Below are 26,447 nucleotides of genomic sequence, written 5' to 3'. Positions count from 1 at the left end.
CGAGTACTCGAACATCTGCTTCTTTCAACGACCATGCTTCGTGGCCGTATAGGACGACAGGTAGTATCAACGACTTGTATAGAGCAAGTTTGGTGTGTGTGTGCAAGCTACCAGACTTCAGCTGGTTACGGAGCCCCTAGAAAGCCCTGTTAGCTGCTGCAACACGCCTTTTTACCTCGCGGCTAATATCATTATCGCATGTGACTAGTGTTCCAAGATATATGTACTCGTCAACAATCTCGTATTGTACCCCATCTATCTCCACCTCGGATCTTACACCGTTTAGGCTGCATCTTTCTCTACCAGTCATCATGTACTTAGTCTTGGTAGAGTGTATCGTCAACCCTATTCTCGCAGCTTCTTTCTTGAAGGGCACAAAAGCCTCTTCCACAGCTCTACGATCCACATCAATAATATCAATGTTGTCCGCAAAACCAAGAAGCATGTGAGACTTATTGATGATGGTTCCGTTTCTCTGCACACCGGATCTTCGTATGGCACCTTCGAGCGCTATATTGAACACCAGATCTCGACATTTTATACAATTCTAAGACATTCGACAAAAAAAATCGATTGTTCGGAGTTCCAGCGTTGATTTTTTTTCCAACAAAATTTTTGAAGATAACACAAGTTCTCGAAATTTAAGATATTTTAAAGACATTGGCATCATTTCATACGACACTAGATCTCGACGTTTCATGCAATTCAAAGACATTTACCATAAAAAATATTAAGATTTTTGAAATCTCAAAACTGTCAATTTTTTCCTTATCAATTTCTTCAAATTATTTTCGAGATGACACTAGATCTCGATGTTTCAAGAAGTTTTATTACATTTGGCATGAAAATAATTACTTCAACCTCAACCAGCCACCGGCTGAAAGTCTCTTTAATAAAAAAAAAACTAACTAACTAACTATTTCAACCTCAACATTTTGCTGAGTTTTAGAGTCAATTTTGAAATTTTAGACCTCGATTCAGGAAAAAAATATTTTGGAAGTTTTAAATTCTAAGACATTTGGCATAAACAATAGAATACCGTTCTAAGATAACGCAACGTTTTATCCAGAATCATAGCATGTTTCGGGAAGCATGAATGATTATTCAGGTAAAATGATTATGATTTTGGGGTCACGGTCACTTACATCACGACACGAGAAACATAATTGAAAAGGTTAATCGAATGTAAATGTAAATTTTCGAGAGAGCCTTCTCATAATAAATGAACACGATTCTGCCAAATCTTCTTCAAACCGTAAAATTCGTCAAAATTTTGGTGAACAGTGACTACACAAAAAAACAATCGAACGGTTTCGTCGAACTTGCAATGTTTTAGTCCTTATCAACATCGCATGACTTTCATATCTTGACAGTGAGAGCGGTTTTTTTCGGGAGAAGTGTAATTTTACTCTGGTTCACCTTTTTAAAATGAGCCAAAATTGCTTAACATAATCATTGTAACTTTATAACCATCGGTAAAATATTTTTAGCAATTTACGATCAAATTTTCAGCAGTATGAGAATCGTAAATAACGAAAAAATAATATTTTCTAAAACTTTTTTACAGATTTTAGCTCTGAAACTCAGGTTCAGAATCCAGTTCCAGAATTTGGATTAAGAATCTAGGTTCCAGATTTCATTCCCAGAACCTAGGAACGGATTCAAGATGCAAAATTCAGGTTCATAATCCACGTCCAAAATTCATTTCCAGAATCCTAGTATTGGGAGAAAATCTAGAATTCAGATCCAGAACCCAGATATGGAATGCGGGGCCAGATTTCTGGTCAAAAATCTAAATACAGAAATCAGATGCGGAATCCAGGTTCTGAATCAAAGTTCAGTAGTCAGTAGTCCAGAACTCCGGAATCCAAGTTCAAAATCCAGTTCTCAGTTCAGAATCCAGGTTTAAAATTTATTTACAAAATCCAATTCCAGAACAGATTTAGAATTTATGTTCAGAGTTCAGATAAAGAATCTAGTTGTAGAATTCTGGTCTAGAATTCAGGTACGGAAACCAGATTGCCGAGATTCTCAGTAATTATACATTTTGCTGAGACGACTCAGATGTGCAAATCTCGGCATTTTTTTTGCCGAGATTCAGTAATAAAATTTAAGTGCGCAGAATCAAAATTCAGGATCCAGGATCAGAGTTCTACTCCAAAGTTTAGTTAGGAAAATAGGCCCAGAAAGCATGTCCAAAGTGTACGTGTAGAATTCAGACCCAAAATTCAGATCCAGAGTTAATGTTCAGAATTGAGATCCAGAATTTATTTCCAAAATCCAGTTCCAAAATGCATGTTCAAAATACATTTCCAGAATCCAAATACTGGTGCAGAATCTAAGATTTGTGTCCAAAATTCAGCTCCTGAGTTCATGTCCAGAATCCAGTTCTATAATACCTTTCTAGAACTCTGGTCTCAATGATAGGTCCAAAAATCAGATGCAGAACCCAGGTCCACAATTCATTCCCAGACGCTAGAACCAGAATCCAGGTCTAAAATTCGGTTCGTGATCCAAAATTCATTTACAGAATCCTACTCCAGAATACAGTCCTAGAATTCTGGCCCAGATCCCAGACTCCCAATTTAGGTCCATAATTCAAGTCCAGAAATCGGATGCAGAATCCAGGTCCTAAATAAATTGGTCCAGAATTCATTCCCAGAACCAGAATAGAGCTCCAGCATACATATTTATAATTCAGATATAGAATCAAATTGTATAATTCTAGTGCAGAATCTAAAATTCAGGTCCAGATTCCAAGTCCAGAATGCAGGATTAAGTCGAGAGTTCAATATTAGGGCTCATATTCATAATTCATTTCCAGAATTCAGCTTTCCATTCGGGATTTCTGATGTAACACGCAAAAGTACTACAAGTATTTACTAAAATTGAAAATGTTACTTGAGATAACCTTACAGGAAAATGGAAGAATGTGTGTTCGTCTTTATGGTGTTTGTTTAAAAATTGAAGAGGGTGATTATTTTTGAGTTCGCCTCGGGCGCCAGGAATGTTCACTACGGCTCTGCATATTACCCTGTAATACCGGAACCGGAAGTCACAAACAAATGAAATTCAAGAGCTTTATATGGAACCATAAAACCTTTCATTTGAAAATAAGTTTGTGCAATTTGTTTAGTCATCTCCGAGAAAAGTAAATGACAATATTTGTCACACACACACAGACATTTGCTCAGTTCGTTGAGCCGAGCTGAATGGTATATGACTCGGTTCCAAAGTTGGATTTCAGAGTGATTGTATAGCCTTTCTATCGCCCTTATTCTGAATAACGACGTATTGATTATTCGATCGAAAGTGTTTCGATCGAATCATAGCTACCTTTGATTTTGCTAGCGTTATGGGGAATACAAATGAAATACGAGGGAAAAAACGATACGACGTTTTTCAGAATAAGGGCGTATATGAGCTTGAGCTTGAGCGACTACCCCTGGTTGCAACTGCGCTACTCGATTTCTAGATGATTCGACTGAAGTCATGAGAAGTCTTGGTTCACATTTCTTAAGACAATTAGGACAAAATTGTTGATTCATTTTAGTGACTATTCTATAAATTTCTTCAAATTATTTTAAATCACCTAACAAAAGCCATCACGCGTCTTGATTGTTTATTATTTTCACTTTATTATTTATTGCGAAATATGATTAACTTGTTGTATTGGTTGATCTGAGCAGCCGGCTACCGAGAAAAATTATTAATTTATCAAACAAACAAGTATTTGCCTACTATTTACTACAAAAACATACAAGTATTTGCCTACTAATACTCCGATATATGTTATCTCTGTTATGAACATTGTAATATTCGCCCTTATTCTGAATAACGACGTATTGATTTTTCGATCGAATGTAGTTCGATCGAATCATAGCTACCTTTGATTTTGCTAGCGTTATTGGGAATACGAATGAAATACGAGCGAAAAAACGATACGACGTTATTCAGAATAAGGGCGATTAACGGATCTTCGCAATAGTTGATTTCTATCATTCAATTTATAATCTTGAAAGACAAGCAATAACACGGAAGAAGAAAAAACGCAAAATAAGAGTCATTTAGGGGTTTTGGTACCGGTCTGTGCCAAAGCGCACATGACTAAATGTTTACAATCCGACCCGGGAGAAAATAAAACCTTTCTCGAAAGCTAACCGGAAATTGATAAGTAAAATGAAGGGGATAATTTTATAAAATAAAGTAATCAGATGTAAATATTTGAAAAAAAATCTGATAACTGCATAGGAAAAGACACTCCTGCAATTGTCGCCTTTTACGACATGGAATCAGGAACCCAGTGGATTCATTCTTGGTTCATTTTTTTTTGCACCGGATTCCACGCGGTATCTAGGCTGGTACTGTCCGGAGAAAGATAATAGGTTCTATCAATCTCCTAGTGGACCCCAGCCCCTAAATAGACTAAAAACGATTATTCATGTGTTGTCATCAAACGTATGATTTAAAACTGTTCTAACAATCCAGCTAAAATGATCAGTTCACATACAGATTTGATTTAGGTGGAAAACCATTAGCAAATAGGCTAATAAAATGCATTTCGATTGAAACTTATCAGATTATTTGTGACTCTAACTTTAAAAACTATGAAATTTCCTGATTTGAAAACAGCGTCCAACCTGACTTCTTCGAATTTGAAAATTCATATATAAATATTAATCGATCGCAGAAGAGTTGACCGGATTCTTCAATAGATTTTGATGCAACACACTTCGGAAAAAACATATGATTTTACATTTTATTAAATGCACATAAACGGAGCGGCGCAATTCACGCAAATTTACGTGGAAGAACATTCAATATTGTGTCTTAAATTCCATGACATGAAATTTACTGAAATAAAAAAATAATTCCTAACAGCGACCGCCGCGACTTGAACCGAGAATCATTGGATCACATAGCACGTTTGTTAATCGACTGAGCCAGAGAAGCACACATCCTGCTTGGCTTGTAAAAGGTGCCTTTAAATGCATACAATCGCACCTGCTAACAGAATGCAAGCTACAGTCAAAACCAGTAAAATTCATGCTAATCTAACATTAGGTCATTACAAATAAAATTTTCCATCATTTGACAAATTAGGTCTTTATGAATTACAATTCACCTGTAAAATGCATTTTTTTTGTATGTAGCAGTATGTAACTTTGTAAACATCATCATTTACTTCCAGTTAAAGGATATTTCAAAATTTCATTACGAACTAGCGGACCCCTGCACACTTCGTAGCGCAAGAATATTAGATTAGATGTAGAAAATCAAAACTACTTATCAATTTTAATGATTATTGAAGAAAAATATCATTATAATGCTCTATGATAGTGGCCTCAACCTGTTTATATCGCGGACAACAGGACAAAATATATAAAACCGATGGCTTGCCGAAACGCAAACAGGCAGCGTAAAATTTACCATCTGAAAAAAAAAACCTGTAAATTCACGCTACAGACTCATAACGATTATTGACGGTAATAGAAAAGTTAAACGGATGAGGAAATGACGTTCAAATTGAAATGGCATAGCAGTGGGCATCATTGGAATGCGTGGAATGCGTGGAATGAAAAAAAAATTTCTTCTAATTTGCCATTAAAATTGTTGTCTCGACAACATTTGCGATTAACTTTTGAACTTTGAACTTTTTTCTGTACTTTCTTTTATTTTCTGTACTTTATTTTTTACTTTATGTGCTTGTTTCTTTAATTTGTGTGTTTTTTCCTGTACTTTCTTTTTCTGCACTCAATTGTGCCAGTACTTCCTATACTTGTTTCCCTCATTTCTGTACTTGGTTTTGTACTTTCTGCACTTGTTCCTGTACCTTCTTTATTTTTTCCTGAACTTAGCTTCTGCACTTGTTCCTTTTATTTCTGTACCTGTAGCTGTCCCTGTAAATTTCTCACAGCTCAAAAATTATCTTTGTATGGAAATTATTTCGAATACTCTTAAATTAAAATAATCGAACGACCCTCATGATTGCTCGAGATTAGTGAAGTAGAATGGTAGAGTGTTCTGTAAAAATGAATCATCTGAATCATCATTGATTTTGATTCGATCGCAACATTTTTCCCCAATTCAGGTACACACGTAAACTTCGCACTTTAAAACAGTTTTTCCTGCTCTTAAAAGTCCCAAATGATTCAAGCAAAATACAACCAACATCAGTTTGACGGTTTATGAGCAAGAGAGTGAATCATTCGAATGGGTAAAACATGTCGATGAGTTCCCAAATCTCGGTTCAACCGATGTAATTTAAAAACAGAAGGCAAACGGGATGGTTCGAGTACATTGGACGAAACTGTTCATAGTTACTCAAATGCAAATAATTTGAAATTTCGGAATACTCTGGGTTGACATAATTCGAATCGCGTTTTTGGCCAATTAAAGACGTTTGGACTGAAATAAATAACCGAACTTGCAGTTTGAAGCAATTGACGAAATTTTCAAGAAAAATTTACACAAAATTCCGTCCAAAAAATCTTTCAAAAGTATAGCACGGGAAATGCTTATGAAAAATTTAAGCCGAAAAAAAAACAGGAAACATCCTTCTAATTCGAATGGAATCATTCCAAAAAGTAGAGAGTCGAACAGTTTTGGTGTTTGAGTTAACGGTCTTAATTTGAAGTGGCAACTGAGGTGTGCTGATCCTGTTGTCTCAGTGCATTGTGAAAGCAATAATTATATCTATCAAGAAGATACAATTCACATTTCTGGAATTTTAGGAAAACAACGAATCATAAAAAAATCGTTAATCACTTACTTTTCTTATAGTCGTTTTATAATTTGACTTCACGGTATTGAACCCAAATTTTTATATCGGAAAATGAAAACCTGTAAGCTGTTCATTTGGCGCCCTTGCTTGAGGGCTGAGGACAGTACCGTAAAGTGGTAGGATTTTTGCTATTTTCCCGTTTCAAATAAATTTTTTTTGGAAACGGTGCAGAATATAGAAAAACCCACCTGACAATGTCTTCGAAATTTAAGTGAGAATATTCTGTGAAATTTCCAGAATGATTCATTGAGTTTAGCGGTCGTGTTGTTTTTTTCTCTGACTGAAGAACTGCTGAAAAATGGAACGCTCGGAAATGCATACCTCTACTTGTTTATCGAATATCTCGGATTTGAACGCTTGTATCATAAATCTACCGTGACAAAGTCTCGATAATTTAGTTTAGATGCGATTAGTACATAAAAACATATATGTTATCGCGATAAAAATAAAGTCTTGTATTTTTCTGTGAAACAAAGTCAGTTTCAAAGCAACCGCCATTTTTTTCGCTTTGGTTTCCTGATAGCATTCTGAAAAAGGAGAGAGAAATATAATTGGCTCGACAAGGCTGCCAAACACACAGACATTCAATCTTTGTGAAAGTTGAATATTTTTTCATTGATCATTGGAATCCATGTAATGTCCAACCCATACGATAGATTAATGTGATAAAACTTCTCATCAAAATAATAAAATGTATGCTGGCAACCCGGTACAGTTTGCTCATATACGAGAGAGTACAAGAGAAATACAATGCACAAAGGGAATTGAGCGAGCCACGTGGTCGATTTAAAACTAAACACGTTGCCCTCTGTCCTCAGACCTTAATTGAACATGTGATTCGAAATGTAGAAACACGTGAATCAAGTAGGCTCAGTAAAATTTTTGCACAAATCTGCTCGTTTGGAGCCAAACAGCTTTGTTAATAATCTAGTATTCATACTTTGCTCTCCAGCCGGCAGCAGCATTGCATAACTCGATACGCGCCAAACAATCATCGGAGATCTAGCATGCATTGAATGGAATATTTCCGATTCTAAACGAACCAATTTTCTAGTTTTTCTCTACTTTCCCGAAGAATTTTCTTTATGTACTATAGCCTAAAACCTCCGCATAAACGTCACCTTTCGAACAAAAAAAAAATCATTTGAAGATCGGCCCACGCATACCAGAGAACATTAGCAACACACACTTTTTTCGCTATCATTTTATATAAAGATGCAATTGTCAATTTAATCATTCGCAAACAACCTAAGCGCTTAAACTAGAATAAGTTTCTAATTCACCACTTGGATAAGTTTTCTGTTCAGAGCATTCCCCATTATCTTTATTTTTGTAGAGTGTTTTTTAAGAGCTTGATGATTTGAAATTTTCAATCGAACACACTATGAAATGGTAATTTTATTTATAATTGGTAGATAATTTCTTGGCATTTAACATTCAAACATGATTATGATATGATTTCGGGCATATGTCCTCCGAGACTATTTTTCACAAAGGTCATTCTGGAGGTAAACCACTTTTTCAAGCATTTGAGGGCGTTTTTTAGCAAAGATACGTTAAACATTGGTTTACAAATCAGTAATCGTTGCTGGTTCATCCACATAAACCAATGACTTGACGTATCCCCACAAAAAAATAATCGAGTGGCGTCAAATCACACGAACGCGGAGGCCAATTCATTTCTCGAAATAAAATTATCGTTGAAATGTTCTTTCAATAAGTCGATTGTTTTTTTGGCCGCAGTATGACAAGTGGCACCATCCGGTTGAAACCACAATTTCGTCCACATCCATATTTTGAAGATTCATCGATCATGGTTCTGTATCTATTTCAAATCACGGTAACGCGTCGTCCTTCCTCATTTTTTAAGAAATAAGGACCGATGATACCACCAGCCCACAGAGCGCACCAAAACAGTATATTTATCGAGATGCATCGGTAACTCTTGAACGGCGTGTGGATTATCTTTGCTTCCAATATGACAATTTTGCTTGTTGACGAATCCATTCAACCAAAACTGCGCCTTATCACTGAAGAGAATTTTGCACTTTGAACAGTTTTAATTGAACATTGATTTTGAAAATAAATTTCCACGATTTGGAAGCGTTGTATCGGAGTTAACCGATTTATGATGATTTGCAAAAACAATACTGAGTAGAGACATGACTTTACACTATCAAAACCACTTTCAGACAAAAGAGTAATACCTATTGAAAAAACAAAACGTTGTTAGCCTGATATAATCGTGTACACCTTGGAGTGAAAAATTACGCTTGTTGAAATATGGGATATATACCTTTTGGAACTCTATGACAGTAAGTTCATAAAAGCAAAGTTCCGGTATTACCACCTGGAATTTGACCGTTCTGTTTCATCAGACTTCGCAGCCGATTCATAGCGTACAGAATCATTGCATGGCTGGTGCTACGATCCTACTGACACTAAGAATCATTCCAGATCGGGGTTCGAGAACATATGATAATTGGCTTGTAAGACCAGCACCCTACACTCAGAAAAATCCTCACTTCAATGCTACGTGAAAATGTATGTGATTTTTATCCATCGAACTTTTCTTGTAATACTTATGTGAAGTATAGATAGCACATAATGAACTCATGAACTCTTAGTCCACATTTGTATAACGTAATATCTACGTCACTTTTTTCGTAGATTCTATAGAATAATTTTGTGAAATTTATACAAAATTCATTTAAATTATACTGTAAAATTTATATCATCTGAACTTCGATTTTACCAGAATTTTACATAATAGGCACATTATTTTCATGCAACTGTTACTATAAAGATCTATATTGAATCCTAATAATGTATATTGGTACTAAAACCTAATAGATTACATAGTCTGTTGGACATAACATTGCGATAAATTTTGTTTGCACGCAGATATTCTGCAAATTTTAATTTTAAATTCGTTTCTGTTGAATCACTGGTGACAAATATCAGAAATACAGAATGCATTGCTCTAAATGTATGATCTGATCCTTTCTCCGGGCAGCTAGACTGAAGCAAACATTGTTCCCTTTAAAGAATGTCTTCAGCTGGAACTAGTAGATTCAAGATGCGATTGATGTGCTCTAACACAATCTAAAGGGTTTTGCCTTTTGAACTCCGCTGTAGAAAAAAAAAACAAAATTGAATTGTGTTTCAGTTTCGTATTTTTGGTGCACAGAATTCGCGTAATTCGCCAATTGGTCATGCAAATAAGTTGTTGAGGATTGGGTTCGCAGAGCCATTTAGTAAACTCAATAAATGGTACATTTGCTTATAAATATACTTCTGCTTGATACTAGTATTCGATCTGAAAGTATAATAAAAATTAGCTTCATAACTGTCGATAAAATCAATAAGCAATTATTTACCCTAAAATTACTGTGACAAATACCGTAGTTGTTCTGATTTTTCAACTGACGCCATATTGCGAGCACAAAATGAACATGACAAAATGAATTCAAGTAAGTACGTGACACATAAAATATATGTGACAACAGCAATAATTCTGACATATGGTTCATTTCATATTCAATCATGATCCGATGATTGGTAAGAACATCACGTGAACCCTGATGACAAAGCCATTGTTTGGAATCCACGTGATTTTTCACATAAGGTTAACGTGTGGATTTTTTTGAGTGTATGCATTGAACCGCCAATCCGGGCAGTAAGTTCACACTAAAAGTTAATTTCGTTTGGCTATCGTCAATTGCTTGATGATCGGTAAACGAATAAACAGTCCACAAACAAAATAAAACCACAAACGTATATACATTTGGCTGCGAAACTCGCATTAAATTTTTTCCCTGATTTATCAGTTATTATCACTCAGGAAGCGTGTTATAAAACGCCTTTATCAACTCGATTTTTTGCTATTGAACGATGACGAAACAAATGATGGAGGTACACTTTCTACTTCCAAAGGTGGCGTAAATATCAAAGATGAATTCGATTTTGTTGTTGCAATATTATTGTCAATATGCTCTACGTGGTCATGGTTGAATAACTGAGTGAATTGGGTCGATGGTTCCCAGTATAAGGCGCTGGTCCTGAAAGTCAGCTGTCATAAGTTCGATTCACGATCTGGAAGGGATGCTTCGTGTCCACATGATTGTGCCATGCAGAAGTCCTGTACGCTCTAATAATACACTACAAAGTATGCTCAAGACAAAAATTAATTGCTTTTAGCTTTAAGTTATGCTTTATACGCAGAAATGCAAACCGGCTGAGGTTATCGCGAACATTTTATTTCCAAAAACATTTTACACCGGTCTGCTCATGACAAACACGGGTGATTTAATTAACCAATTGTTTCTAAGCGCAACTGAAAACCAAACGGCTCGTGTCAAATTCTCCTTCGCGGATGCATTTTTGTTTTTCAAACAGTTCTAAAACCAACAAACCTCCCGTTATCTCCTTGCTCCGAAATGATGGCATTGAGCGGAGTAGAGGAGTAACGACCCGCGGAATGCGTAACTGAGAATGCAGTTCATCGCTTCCACAATGGATCAAATTTCCGTACCTGTGTGACCACATTTCTTCGAAATTCCGCGAAGTTTTTTAGCAGAGGAGCAGAGGCCACTTCCCATAATTGCGCATCGCGATCGAAGCGTCCGAAGAAAAGCCCGCCCGTGGTCGAAGAAAATAAACAGAAATTTTTAATGATTGAAGCACAATTACCGGTTCGGGTTCTACGCGATGCCATCGGATACGGAAATTTGAACGCATTGTTTTCGTTGTGCAGGTATGTTTTCGATAGGGTTAAAATCGGGGACTTTTGGTTGAGTTTTTTAATTCGACTTCATTCAACGAGTTTCGACGGAGTAATCCTATTTCGGTTGCTTTCTTTTGCTGAACAACGAATTCCGCCCGATCAGCAAAAGTAGAAACTGGCCTTTGTACTTGACCGTGAACAGAACATCCTAGCCAAGGTTGATAATATTCAGGTCAACAGCTCGGGAAAAAACGTACAGTTTGATTTTCGAATTTAATCGCTGGTTTGTTTGGTAGTCAAATTGGTGCCAAGGGCACTTGAACATTCGTTTTGCTTTACTTTTCTCAATATTGTTTTTACTCCAGATATATTGTTGGATTTCATTTTTAAAAAGCCGACCATAGCCAAATCATTGACTTCTTGTCGAAGTTGAAGTTGGGTTGCAGCTCTACGTCAAATATTCTGACGCACAATTAAATATTACGAAGTGATTTTTAAAGCTCTTTAAATAAAATAATTGTGGTTCTGAAAAGAATCTTTTATGAAGGCGTTCGTGTTGGAGAGTGTCGAGTTGAATTCGAATTCCGATGAATGCCTTTGACTTCCATAATCTATTTCCAAGCTTAACTGTTGTCCGTGGATGAGATATAATCTTCCAATGAAGAAAACATTAATTCGCTGGTTTGATCAATGATACAATAGGCCCATAATATAAAGAAAGTTTTACTTTTCTGTTACAATTCGAAAATAATGCAGCTGAAGAGCATCGAATGCTCTCAGAAACTTACGGTGATGCTGCTCTGAGTAAAAGAACGTGTCGGGAGTGGTTTCAACGTTTTAAAAATGGTGATTTCGATGCCGAAGACAAACAAAGTGCTGGAAGAGAAAAAATCTTCAAAGATGAACAACTGGAAGCATTGCTTTATGAAGATTCGTGCCAAACCCAAGAAGAGCTGGCCGAATCGTTGAGAGTGAGTCAGCAAGCCATTTCAAAACGTCTCGCTAAAAGAAAAGTTTTCCACAATATTAGGAGCGACATGACAAAGTCATCCTCCAACATGACAATGCTCGGCCTCACGTAGCAAAAGTGGTCAAAAAGTACCTGGAAACGCTGAAATGGGAAGCCTTGCCCCACCCGCCGTATTCCCCAGATGTCGCCTCTTCTGACTTCCACCTATTCCGTTCGATGGCACACGTCCTGGCAGATCAACATTTTCAATCCTTCGAAGAGTTGGAAAAATGGATTGCTTCATGGATAGCGTCAAAAGAGGACTCCTTTTTTCGAGCCGGGATTCGAAAATTGCCGGAAAGATGGGAGAAAGTTGTCGCTAGCGACGGACAATACTTTGAATAATACATCTGTAAGCACTTTTTCGCAATAAAGCTTTTTATTTTGGAAAAAACGGCGGAAGCAAAGTTGTACATCTCAGTAGCATCACATCCAACAATCAGCATCCAACAAGAACATCTAGAGCAACGAGGATCTACACGGCAGTGCAACGGAGATAGACAACAATTTCAAGGTAGAAGTTTTTTCTTTTCCTTTTGATTGAGTACTGTGTAGTGTTGGTTTCATTTTTTATTTTAAAGTTTGATTAAAAAAATTTTAATGTGATGGATGAATCCATGGACGTAAATCCTAGCATGAATCCTATACCCCCACGAACGAAAAAATATCAGGAGAGCTCTTCTGGGCCTTGGATAGTCCTTTTTAGACGTATATCAAAGCCATTAAACATTTACCAAATTTCTAAAGGTTTGACATCACGATACTCTTCAATCAAAGAGATCATAAAAGTAAATAACGATAAAATTCGTGTTGTGGTAAATAATTTGAAACACGCGAATGATATTGTCTCTTCGGAACATTTCAATAAAGAGTATAAAGTTTACATACCCTCCAAAGATGTCGAAATTGACGGTGTTGTTACAGAAGCGAGTCTTTCGGTAGATGATTTACTCAAGCATGGTGTTGGTCGTTTCAAGAACTCTATGCTTGAGGGTGTGAAAATACTGGAGTGCAAACAACTGTACTCAGTAGTTCATGAAGAGGAAAAAAAAGTTTATCGCCCATCAGACTCGTTTCGAGTGACATTTGCCGGGTCTGCGTTGCCGTCCCATGTCTATGTCGATAAAATTCGCCTCCCTGTTCGGCTTTTTGTTCCAAATGTAATGAATTGTACGAACTGCAAAAAATTCGGACACACAGCTACTTACTGTAGTAATAAACCAAAATGTATTAAGTGTGAAGGGCCTCATAAAGATAATGATTGCAACAAGGAAATTGAAAAATGTATTTATTGTGGGGAAAGTCCTCATGAGGATATTTCAGTATGCACTGCATTTAAAGTGCACAAAGACAAAATTAAGCTTTCTTTAAAAGCACGGTCTAAGCGCACATATGCAGAAATGCTTAAAACGGTCATTGATGTCCCCCCTTTGGAAACCGAAAACGGGTTTTCAAATCTAGAGGAAACAGAGGACTCTGACTCTGACGAAAATAGTGAAGGTAATTCGTTTATCACTACCCAAGGGTCAGTTAAGAGAAAGAAGTCTTCTTCCAAATTACCAAAAAAGACACCTAAAGTTTCATCTTCAAAAAAAGATCCCCGTGTTAAACAAAAAAAGTCAAAACCAAAGACTGTGCCTCCTGGTTTGTCAAATTCACAAACCAATCCAGGATCTAGCACAGAAAAAGGTAATAATCCTGTGGGCTCCATTTCACAGCCACCAACAGGATTACTGAAGTTTTCGGAAATTGTTGAATGGATTTTCTCAGCATTCAATATATCTGAACCCTTAAAGACCCTCATAATGGCATTCCTTCCAATAGCTAGAACCTTTTTGAAGCAGTTATCAGCTCAATGGCCAATTGTCTCAGGTTTTGTATCTTTTGATGGATAATTTATCACCCGCCGCAAATGATACAATCACTGTCCTGCAGTGGAATTGTCGAAGCATCATGCCAAAACTTGATTCATTTAAAATCTTATTGCATAGTCAAAAATGTGATGTATTTGCTTTATGCGAAACATGGCTTACTTCAAACATAGCTTTAAATTTTAATGATTTTAACATTATACGTCTCGATAGAGACTCTCCGTATGGTGGAGTGCTTTTGGGAATTAAGAAATGCTATTCCTTTTATAGATTAAACATCCCTTCAACTTCTAGTATAGAAGTTGTTGCTTGCCAAATAAACATTAAAGGCAAAGATATTTGCATAGCTTCGGTTTATATTCCTCCAAAAGCACAAGTTGGACAGCAACAGCTTAACGAAATGGTTGAAGCCCTTCCTGCACCACGATTGATTCTGGGGGATTTAAATTCGCACGGTATTATGTGGGGTTCCGTTTACAATGATAGCAGATCATCTTTAATACAAAACATTTGTGACAATTTTAGCATGACGGTATTAAATATGGGTAGCATGACACGGATCCCAAGACCTCCTGCACGCCCAAGTGCATTAGATCTATCTCTTTGCTCAACATCAATTCGACTAGATTGCACCTGGAAAATACTGCCTGATTTACACGGTAGCGATCATTTACCAATCATCATCTCAATTAGCAGTAGCAATTGCATTGCTACTTCAGCTAGTATTCCATATGATTTGACAAAAAATATCGACTGGATTAAATACCAAAGTAGGATCTCTAGTATTTTGAATTCAATGGAAGAGCTCCCTCCACTTGAAGAATATGACTTCCTCATTTGTTCGATTCTGGAGGCAGCAGAACAATCCCAAACTAAACGCTTTCCTGGGCCAACGACTAACAGAAGACCTCCCAACCCCTGGTGGGACAAAGAGTGCTCAGAGGCTAAACTCGCAAAACAAAATGCTTGCAAGACGTTTCTAAAACGGGGAGAAGGAACTCCTCAGAATTTTGAAAAACTTATGGTTTTAGAAACCAAGTACAAGAGCATACTTCGAGCCAAAAAATGTAGCTATTGGAGACATTTTGTCGAAGGTTTGTCAAGAGAAATCTCAATGAGCACTCTTTGGAATACGGCCAGACGAATGAGGAATCGTAACGTGGGCAATGAGAGTGAGGAATACTCGAACCGATGGATATTTGACTTTGCTAGGAAAGTTTGCCCAGATTCTGTTCCTACGCAAAGCATTATATGGGAATCTCCTCCAAATAATGGTTTTATTAATAACCCATTTTCAATGATGGAATTTTCTATAGCACTCTTGTCTTGTAACAATAACGCCCCTGGGTTGGACAGAATTAAATTCAACTTGGTGAAGAATCTGCCCAACCTCGCAAAAAGACGTTTGTTGGAATTGTTCAACAAGTTTCTTGAGCAAAATATTGTTCCACCTGACTGGAGACAAGTGAAAGTTATCGCCATTCAAAAACCGGGGAAACCAGCTTCCAATCACAACTCATATAGACCCATTGCGATGTTGTCCTGCATCAGAAAATTGTTCGAAAAAATTATTCTACGACGTCTCGACACTTGGGTCGAGACAAACGGTTTGTTGTCAGATACTCAGTTTGGCTTCCGTAGAAATAAAGGGACGAATGATTGCCTTGCATTACTTTCGTCTGACATCCAAATTGCCTTCGCTCAAAAGCAACAAATGGCATCTGTATTTTTAGACATTAAAGGAGCATTTGATTCAGTTTCCATTGATGTTCTTTCAGACAAGCTCCACCAACATGGACTTCCAGCGGTTATAAATAATTATTTGCACAACCTTTTGTCAGAGAAGTGCATGTATTTTTCACATGGCGATTTGGCAACATTCAGAATTAGCTACATGGGTCTCCCGCAAGGCTCATGCCTCAGTCCGCTCCTCTATAATTTTTACGTGAATGACATTGACAGCTGTCTAGTAACCCCATGTACACTAAGACAATTGGCAGATGATGGCGTGGTTTCAGTTACTGGGCCCAAAGCTATTGATCTGCATAAACCATTGCAAGATACCTTAGATAACTTGTCCGTTTGGGCTGTTCATCTTGGTATCGAATTCTCTGCGGAGAAAACAGAGTTAGTCGTCTTTTCAAGAAAGCATGATCCCGCGCAGCTTCAGCTCCATATGATGGGAAGAATGATCCAACAGGTTTTAACTTTTAAATACCTCGGGGTGTGGTTCGATTCCAAATGCACGTGGGGAGGACACATTAGGTATCTGATAACGAAATGCCAACAAAGAGTAAATTTTCTTCGAACAATAACAGGATCTTGGTGGGGTTCTCATCCGCAAGATCTAATAAAATTGTATCAAACAACGATACTTTCAGTGATGGAATATGGATGCGTTTGTTTTCGTTCCGCTGCAAACTCTCATTTTATCAAACTTGAGCGAATTCAGTACCGTTGTTTGCGAATTGCCTTAGGCTGCATGCACTCGACACATACAATGAGTCTTGAAGTTCTGGCGGGAGTTCTTCCATTAAAAGATCGATTTTGGGAGCTTTCATCACGCCTGCTAATAAGATGTGAGGTGCTGAATCCCATGGTAATTAATAATTTCGAACGACTAGTCGAGCTTCGATCTCAAACAAAATTTATGACAGTATATTTTAACCATATGTCACAGGAAATCAACCCTTCAAGATATATTCCTATCCGTGTCAGCATCCTAAGTGCCCCTGACTCAACTTTATTTTTCGATACATCCATGCAGCGTGAAGTGCGTGGAATCCCGGATCATCTACGCTCGACGGAAATCCCAAAAATATTTTCAAGTAAGTTCAGGCATATTGACTCTGAGAAAATGTTTTACACGGACGGATCGCGAATTGAAGAAGCGACAGGGTTTGGCATGTTCAACAATAATGTTTCGGCCTCATTTAGGCTTCAAGAACCTGCATCTGTTTATATAGCAGAGCTAGCAGCAGTTCATTATAGTTTGAGTGTAATCGTCACATTATCTCCAAACCATTATTTCCTCTTCACAGATAGTCTGAGTGCAATTGAAGCCATTCGCTCAATCGCTGCTGGCAAAAATGAACCGTTTTTCTTGGGTAAAATAAAACAGTGTCTGAACGACATATTGAATAATAATTATCTAATCACTATAGTCTGGGTCCCGGCTCATTGCTCCATTCCAGGCAATGAAAGAGCCGATAAGTTAGCCAAACGTGGTGCTATTGAGGGTGAAATTTATGAGCGACCGATTGCTTCTTGGGATAAAGATGATCTGGGTCGGTGGATGCACTCAATTATTCCGAAAATATCGACAAAGGCATCGTTCAGGGGACTGGATGTGAGTAGAGATTTCATTCGTGTGATGTCCAGACTCATGTCCAATCACTACACGTTAGATGCACATCTCCTTCGAATTGGGCTCTCCGAGACTAATCATTGTGCTTGCGGAGAAGGTTATCGGGATATTGATCATGTCGTTTGGACATGCGTGGAGTATCGTGATGTCAGATCTCAACTAATAAATTCTTTGCGTACCCAAGGTAGACTATCCAATATCCCAGTTCGAGACATTCTTGCTTGTCGTGACCTTTCATACATGAAACTTATTTATCATTTCATAAAGAAAATTGGAGTTTCAATTTAATAAAGGCCCCTTTTAAGACTTAGTTCTGATCCCAGCTGCGTCCATGAGTTCAACCAATAGCTAAATTAGAATAAAAATTATGTAATGATACAAACAAACTCGAAACAGTTTATGAAATTGTCAACAAAATGTCTGAAAATAACAGCTTATTTTATAATTTATAGAAGTTAATCGTTTGGTTCAAATAATATTTCCGAGTAGATTTCATAATTAATGACGAGTTACCTAAGATGATATTTAAGCTATAAGAGAGTATGTTTTAATAAATTCAAAACGTTGTGACTATGTTAGAATTAAATTAGGATAAGAATATTATGTAAAAGTGATGCTACGGCGAAGAAAAACTTATGTAAACTGCCTTAAGAAATAAACGTATTTATGGAAAAAAAAAGTTGTACATCTGATATTTAGATTCATCAAATGTGGATTTCCAGCGATGTTAAGGAATTCTTTTCTTTCGCAGCATTTAAATTTGTATTTTTGAGGAGAAATGAAATACAAATAAATCTGTATATGTGGCAACCTCGTTTCGCACGGCATATTTCGAAACGACACCCATACTACTATAAAGATGTGTTCTACATCAATACTTTCATTTTCGCATTGCGTGAGAGCGTTGTCCGTCGTAGATGAATGTGTTAGTGACGGTGCAAACTTTTTCAACTTTCATTTTGATGAATCTTATGCTTTTTGGCAAGAAATGGAGGTAGTTCAACTAATTCGTAATGATTATCTATGGGACTGAAAAGTGCCTTGAATTGTCGCGACTAACAGGATCTGAATTTAGACACAACTGAGATAGCTCTTGGCGTGTATACTCGGTAAACTCGTCCGAAATTTGACTCGGAATTTATTGTGGTTTCAAATTGGATTCCAAAAAAGATGAAACAATCCATTTCGGGCGGAATCAGTATGTGCATTTGGAACTCGTAATGGATTCCGACTCGAATTCCGTACAACTTAACTGATCGGTGATCCCATGACGACTGACAACTTCCACTGGTAGGCTTTTGATGTGGTTTTTCTGTGCGTCCGGCGGCGACTGTTCTTCTGTACAATTCTGATGTTCGGTGCTGGCTTCATTTCAAAAGCGTGAGGTCTTCGATGTTGCTCTCCCGCATGTCTTGCTTCAACAATCGTTGTTCAAAAAATAATGAGAAAAAGTGGATTGTTCATCTTTTACACCGATGCAGTTGTTTCAGATTTGCTCAGAATGCGTTCTGAGTGGCCGTTGTTTCAGATTTGCCAGACTTTTTTTTTACAATACACAGATTTCTATTTTATAAAACTAGACATTCATTTGTTTTGGGAAATATCGAAACTGTCATACTTTCTCTAAATCATATCATTGTCGAAGTTAGGAGTCAATCAGTTTCAAAATCTCAAGCTAAATTTGATTCATCTACTTTAATATCAAAGTTCTTGTGATCCTACTATGGAATAGTTGAGGAACTTTGAAAGAAAAGAAAACTAGATTCACTTGACTTTTAGACTCTGGCGCTAAACTTTTTTTTGTATTTTCTTATAGTAAAACATTTTAAGAATACTTTAACAATTTTTCAAGCCTATCGAAACAAAACTCTGGAAGTTATGGGCCTTTCTCATCTCATGCCGTGAAGAGGGAGTCTGTTTAGATTAACTTGAAAACTTGACAAAACATTCTCGAAATGTTTTATTACAACAAAATACAAAATAAATATGATTTTACGAAAGTGTTAGACAATACGTGTCCCCTAGAAAAATAAATTGTTTCCTTCGATTTTATAGACAGCAAACTTTGGACGAGTTTTTCTCGAAAGCAAGTTTTGAAAGTTCGTGTTCATCGTCATTTGAATATAAAAATACATATAAAATACCCAGCCTATTCATTTTCTTTTGATTTACTTTGGGAAGGTTTTAAAGCTACAAAATGGCGGATTTTTTTGTTGTGGAAAATCACAGTTTTGACTGTATACCAATATCGAAAATTTTAAAAATTTAAACGTAGGGGCCTAGAAAAACATAAACAACAACTATATTACTTGTATTTTTTAAATTATGAAAATTTTGCGCTGAGATGAAAAGCAAATCATGATTTCTAAAACGCGTCCTCGATACTTCTTCGCCGACTTATTTCTCAATAATTTTTAACGAAAAAATTACAAAATATTGTTCGAATGATGCTTTTTATTATGCAAAACATTTGAATTAATTTTGTTCAACTATAGCTCTAAAAATCTCAAAAATTGTTTTTTTTTTTCATCCGTTAGACCATAAATTTAAAGTATTCATCCGGATAAGACTCCTGGAGAGGAAGGAACTTACCCAGTGTTACTTCAAAAAGAATATGATATTTTACGAAATATTTTTTTCTTTAAATTTACATGTTCATGTTAAAGTACTGAATCATTTAGCATTTTAACGAAAAGCACTTCTCTGAAATGCTCGATGAGTTCGCGAAAACGTGAAATAAATAATGAGGTGAAGACTGTAAAAGTGCAACTTAAGGTAAATTGTTCCTTCACATTTCCACCGAATGCAGAAGCATTGATGAACGCATTGCGAACCGAACTTAAAACTTTCATATCCGCGAATAAAAACTACGAGAAACATCGAGGTTTTTTAACATGAAGCTCAATATTGTCATTTCCGAACGCTTACTCAATGATCACCATTAAAACCTGGCAAAAATGCAGATTCGTATTAAAATTACGTGCATTATCAATGTTCTGCTAGGTAAAACATTTCACAGTTTCAATTAAAAAAGGGATTTTCTGTAAATAACCTGTCAAGCCAAAAAAAGTTAGCATTGTTGGAAGCTTTTAGCTTGTAGCAACTAATTAACAAAAACTGGACGCAAGTTGTGAACTGTTGAGCTAATGCTTCTTTGCGAGAATTTCAATAATTTTATGCAAAAATCAATATTTTTTTCGTTAAAAAAAACACGATGTACGGTTTTGTGCATATTCCTATTATTACAAAAAAACTCTTTCAAAACATGATCTGGCACCCCTGACAGTATCATCACACATCATTGGTGTGTATCTCGGCTATGAAACGCATCAATTTTTCCCGTAGGTAGTGGCCCTCTACATCCGAATGTATGAACTATCAACAGCGCTGAAATGTATACTATATTTAGAACACGTAAAACCGCTCGACATGAAAAGTAGGCGGTAAACAAATTTCCCGCGTCAACGTTTTTCCCACTTAATGATATTATGATAAAATCTAAGCAATGTTGCGACTTTAAAATTTATATTTTTTAATATTAAATATTTCATCATGTCAATGGAAAAATTCATTTAGTAAGCTCAACATGAATACAGAAAATCACTTCTAATGTTCTATTAGAAGAAAAACAAATTCTAGCTTCATTGTCATCGAAGGAACATCACCTACCTTTAATGACGATATCCGGCACCTTTCCGGTTCGTCCGTTTCCGTGCTGGTGCTGCTGGGCCGATCCTCCCAGTCCCAGCGAGGTGGTCGTTACCGTCGTCGGTAATCCACCTCCGTCCAGTGCGGTCAGGGTGGTCTGATTTTGGAGTAATTTCTCCGCCAGCAGTGTGTTGGTGGCCAACTGCTGGAATCGATTTTGCTGCTGCTGCAGCAACTCTTGGGCTTGCGCTAGGAAATAATGTTCCTGCAGTTGACTTTCGGCGGTGCTGCCGGCTTGAACGAGCATCCCACCGGAGCCATCACCGAGACCGACATCACCGGCCAGGGCATTGAGTTGCGAGTTGGCCACTGCCACCGCCGCTGCCGAGGAGAGCAGCTGACTGCAGTTTTGCAGGAATATTTGACCACTAGTTTCTTCATCGAGGTTTAAATCGTTATTGTTCTCCTCCTAAAAAAAATGGATAGATGTTAGTTAAATTTGAACCAATCCATGCAGTTTTTCACGGTAAAATTACAACTTTAATCTCAGTTACGGGAAAGTCCTGGAAAAATTGCTCAAGTTCGAATGTGTTCTCCGAGAGTTGACGTAGTAATTCGTCTGAATCGTTACAAAGCGATTCTTCCAGGTTGTTCAAATCACAGCCGTTGCCACCGGACTCCGAGTGCTGATTGGCACCGTTGGCATCCTGAGAAAAAAAAACCATAGAAGTTAGTGTGACCGAAACCCGGACTACTGCAATCGTTTCACCTGAAGGCACGCCTGCAAATCCACCATTCGTCCATCGTTTTCCGGACACCATAGCAGGTCATCGTCGATGAATGGCATCGCCACGATGGCAGAGCCACCTCGCAAACTTGCTAACGCCAGCGTAAAGTGCTGTTCGGTCTGTTGGTTTGTAACTCGGCTTTCCTTGCTATATTATAACCGTTTGTTGATTCAGGCAATATAAAACCGTTTAAAAAATGGCAGTCTTGACTTAGCTATAAAGTCACTTCTTTCAATATCGATATAAAATGTATTACACTTTGTATCCTTGCAGGGGTAAAATTTTATCGTTTATAGCACTAGCTTTTTATTGCATACCGGACTCGTATACTGTTGCAAAAAACGCACGTTTGAACACATAAATTTGAACAATATTAGCAGATATTTTTCCCTCTGAAAAAAGGCACTTTTTACTCGTTTTCTTTAAAAATTTTGATGGGTTTGCCGAAACGTAAAATAAACATGTGACGGTATGCTTACTTCCTAACCCATTGGTAAATATGTGTCATACTTAGTTATCACAGATATTTGCAACGAAAGCGAGTTTTCTCCTCAGTGTTTCAGTCACTACTTTGGCGTACGGTGCACAACGAGGCACAACAGTTCACAGCAGCGCACATTTCATCGGTTGGATGAAAGAAAAAAATTCGTCTCTTGGTTCGATGGTTTCCGGTGATCGTTCTAGCCGACAGGGCGGTAGTTTTCTGCTCGTCGACGATTCGCAACCGATTCGGGCCGGACGGGTTTGCGATTATCATTTTTGTCCGTGAGGATACAAAAGATACGGAAAATCGGTGGTGGTTCGGCGGTTACGACGCAATGGCGACGGGAACCATATCGCGAGGAACGGCGGTCCGCAGAGAAAATTTCGGGCTGATGGAGAGCGAGGCAGTTCGGGTTCTTGTTGAAAATTAAGCTTTGCAGTATGGTAACTGGATTGAGTTGCACACGGAGATCTGAAATGAAAAATTCAAAAGTTAGTCTTTCATTTTACTGAACAGTTTTCAAAGTACCAAGAATTTTTTGTCATGTGTAAAATAAAAAAAAACGTCTTCAGCTCGACACGTGCTTTTTTCTTTTGAAAACGGCTAACGGTTTAAAAGCAGCGCCTTCTGGTTATTTTTCATGCTGCTATAAGGAACGTGTTTGAAAACGAAACTATATTCAATACAAAGATGCCAGTTTTTTTAAGTTTTCAAAATCATCTTCTGCTTTTGGCTAGATGTGATTGTACATTACAATATTGCCATATTTTTTTTGTAAATTTGAATACTCGTGTATGCATTAACAATTTCATACCCCCTAATCCATTTCAAATTGACTATTTTACGATAACCATTCAGTTCACAGCGTTCACAGGCAAAATGAAAAGCGTATCCATATTTTATAATACTGTATTTGGCATCACTGATCGCTACCGCAAACGTCAAAAATTGTATGCGTTTGTTTACCTTTTCCAGAGACAAAAGTTCCAATTCTAACAAATCACGGCATGAGTGAGAGTGATCATGGTTCTGACAAATCAACCAGCTCGACGGGCAGTTCGGCCGATTTAAATCTGGCCAGTGCGAGCTTCAACCCGCTGCGTGTGTTGTACTCCCGGAAGGCACAACCACCGGTGGCGGGAGCGAGAACCCACGACAATGTGCAGCAATTCGAATCCCAGTTCAAACTACTCGGCGGTTTCGGTGAGGTTTACAGTGAGGAACGGGTCAAGGAAATTCGGGCCGGGAGCTCAACTAGAAAGGCCGTTCCGGTGCTGGCAAAAGGAGAGGTACCAACGAGACGTTTTCTTCCGCATCAAGGTGATATTCGGAAGCTTACAGCGAGGTTCGTTTGCGTAAAATAACGACTATTTGATGCATTTTAGGGTTGGTAGAGAAAAGGCGTCCAGCCCGTTTGCAGCGGAATATATTCACAAAAATGGAAATCTTCGAAGGTCCCCTTGTCAAGATGGTTAGCTGGATGCGAGAACGGGTGCGAGTGAAGGTGTACACTAGGAAAGAGAAAGGAATCCGTGGGTACGTCACTGGGTATGTGGAGGTATTCGACAAGCACTGGAATATGGCTCTGACGGATGTTTTTGAGTCCTGGAAGAGGCGAAAGTATCGCTATTCGGAAAATAAACTGTGCGTCCTCGGAGACCCTCAGGATTGCAGCGAAATGCTACAGAAGATGGGCATTAGCATACCGAAGGTAAATGTGAAATCCATCGACCGGAAGTATGTGATGTGCACTCGAAAAGTGCCCAAACTGTTGATCCGTGGCGAACAGGTAGTTCTGGTGGCGGCAGATAAGCTGGTGGAATCGAAAGCAGATGAAATTTCTAAAAGCTAGTTGAAGTACAATTGAAAGCAGTCATTATTAAGACTTATTATTTACTCGAAGTCAATGCACCCGTTTATCCCCATGAATGGCTTTTAGCGGTTATCTCACTCTCAGTTTCTATCGTTTCATGTATGAAGTGTCTGGTAATATAAGGACAGTATGTAAGAGAGCGGTTTTTTTTTCTTCACTTCTATTACCATCAACCGGTTAATGAACGATCGTCAGCGGCATCATCGAACCAAACCAGTGTGCAGCTTGGATGCACCACGAAGGAAAGAAATGAATGAATAAGATAAATTCCTCTTCTCGTTCCTTCGAACAACCAATCTCAAGAGGAAGGAAGAGGGAAGTCAAACCAAACGAAGCAAAAGAAAAAAAATGCATCGCAATGCAACGTTTACAAGCTGATTATTGTCTGTCGGTGTTCGACGAAATGAACGATCAAAACAGAAACGATCAATTGAATGGTGTTTGCCAGCCAGTGAGGTTTGCAAACGGGGTGGGAAAATGTCTTGGTGAGTTTGTTTTTCCTCGGCATGCTTTCCGCATGTTCGCCATGTAGTTAATGACCACAGTGGTATGCGCTATGCTAGGTGCGCTTGAACTGAGCCACATCAAAGCAAATTTTTATTAGCTTAACGTTGTTACTGATACTTTTTTTGTTCATTTCGAATGCGTAACTGAAAATTACCATATTCAGATAATGACTTATTTGCCATGCGTCTCCTTGATGTTAATTTCTAGTGGAGTCTATAATAAAGTGATATCAGTTCTAGTTTTAGTTTCCAAAGCGATAGAATGCCATTTCCTAAACGCAGTGTTTTCTCGGACCCAAGCACGAATTTCTTCTACAAGGAAAAGCACTTTTTGCCTTTCTCATATAGAAAGGCTATGCCCGGAGGGACTTTTACTACCTATAATTAAATTTTGCAATATACAAAACAATATGGGTAATGCCAGAGACATAACTGGATGTCGTGAATACGAAAACAACTGACATGTTCCTTAACATTTCCGAATATCAATTAGTTGATCAATTGTATGAAATTGTATGTAGAATTTGAAACGATGCACCTAAACTAAAGTACAGATTAGTTACATTTAACATTCTGAAACACAAATGTTATGAAATAACCAGTATAGTTCTTTATAATAAAATAATGGTAGCTCTGAAAAGAACCTTTCATGAAAGCGTTTGTGATGGAGAGTGATGAGTTGAATTCGAATTCCGATGGATGCCGCTGACTTCCGTCATCTAATTCCTAGCTGAACTGTTGTACGTGGGTGCGATACTGATATGGTTGGTGTAGGTGTAGCTTTTACAATCGATTATAATCTTCCAATGAAGAAAACATTAATTCGGTGTGTTGATCAATAATACAATAGGCCTAATTTATTGAACGAAACTATCAATATGCTCTAGGGATTCGTTTCTAGCATTCAGGAGGGTCAAATTGCGTAATTTTCTACGACATTAAACTCTGGAACATTTTTCGCAAAAACAAAGAAGGCTTCACTTCGCAAAGCGAAACTAGCTTTGCAAACGACACAAAATACATCTGCTCGCAGTGGCGATAGAATCCAAACTGATCCAATTTTTGTTAGGAGCTTTCTTTTTACGTGATTTCGTTTGAAACTTTTTAACTAATGGGCGGTCCTAACGGCTATAAAAATAGCCGCATACAGAGTTTTAATGTCGATTATTTCATTTCGGATTTGCATAATTTATTGAAAGAAACTATCAATATGCTGTAGGAATTCGTTTCTAGCATTCACAAGGACCAAATTGAGGAACTCACTGCGATATTCACCACTTTTCGGAACATTTTTCCCGGACGATTTGTTGTACAGCAGCAGATATTTTGTTCTCTTCCTCAGAACGCGTTCTGATTGGCTGGTTTTGACATGGGTCAAATAAGACAGGTTT

General features: G+C 37.6%; 2 protein-coding genes across 5 annotated transcripts in view; one reads left to right on the top strand and one right to left on the bottom strand.

Moving 5' to 3' along the window:
- LOC131434845 (ecdysone-induced protein 74EF) overlaps window positions 1–26,447 on the bottom strand; it is an 854,531-nt gene that overhangs the window by 632,383 nt on the left and 195,701 nt on the right. For 3 of the 4 annotated variants that reach the window (XM_058602044.1, XM_058602047.1, XM_058602045.1), the window contains 3 exons: window positions 22,175–23,148; window positions 21,942–22,112; window positions 21,427–21,874 (listed from right to left, as the gene is read on the bottom strand). In XM_058602044.1, the coding sequence (XP_058458027.1) occupies window positions 21,427–21,874; window positions 21,942–22,112; window positions 22,175–22,252 (697 nt within the window). In that variant the 5' untranslated portion in view covers window positions 22,253–23,148. Of the gene's footprint in view, window positions 1–21,426; window positions 21,875–21,941; window positions 22,113–22,174; window positions 23,149–23,205; window positions 23,324–26,447 lie in introns of those variants that run through there. The other variant, XM_058602046.1, reaches the window with a different exon arrangement.
- LOC131434848 (U7 snRNA-associated Sm-like protein LSm11) lies at window positions 23,618–24,578 on the top strand. The gene is made up of 2 exons (XM_058602050.1): window positions 23,618–23,997; window positions 24,063–24,578. The coding sequence occupies exons 1-2, from the start codon at window positions 23,685–23,687 to the stop codon at window positions 24,527–24,529; spliced, it is 780 nt and encodes a 259-aa protein (XP_058458033.1). The 5' UTR covers window positions 23,618–23,684; the 3' UTR covers window positions 24,530–24,578.

The sequence above is a fragment of the Malaya genurostris genome, chromosome 3 (genome assembly GCF_030247185.1).
Source record: "Malaya genurostris strain Urasoe2022 chromosome 3, Malgen_1.1, whole genome shotgun sequence".
NCBI classification, from domain to species: domain Eukaryota; kingdom Metazoa; phylum Arthropoda; class Insecta; order Diptera; family Culicidae; genus Malaya; species Malaya genurostris.
This window is presented reverse-complemented; position numbering and strand designations above follow the sequence as displayed.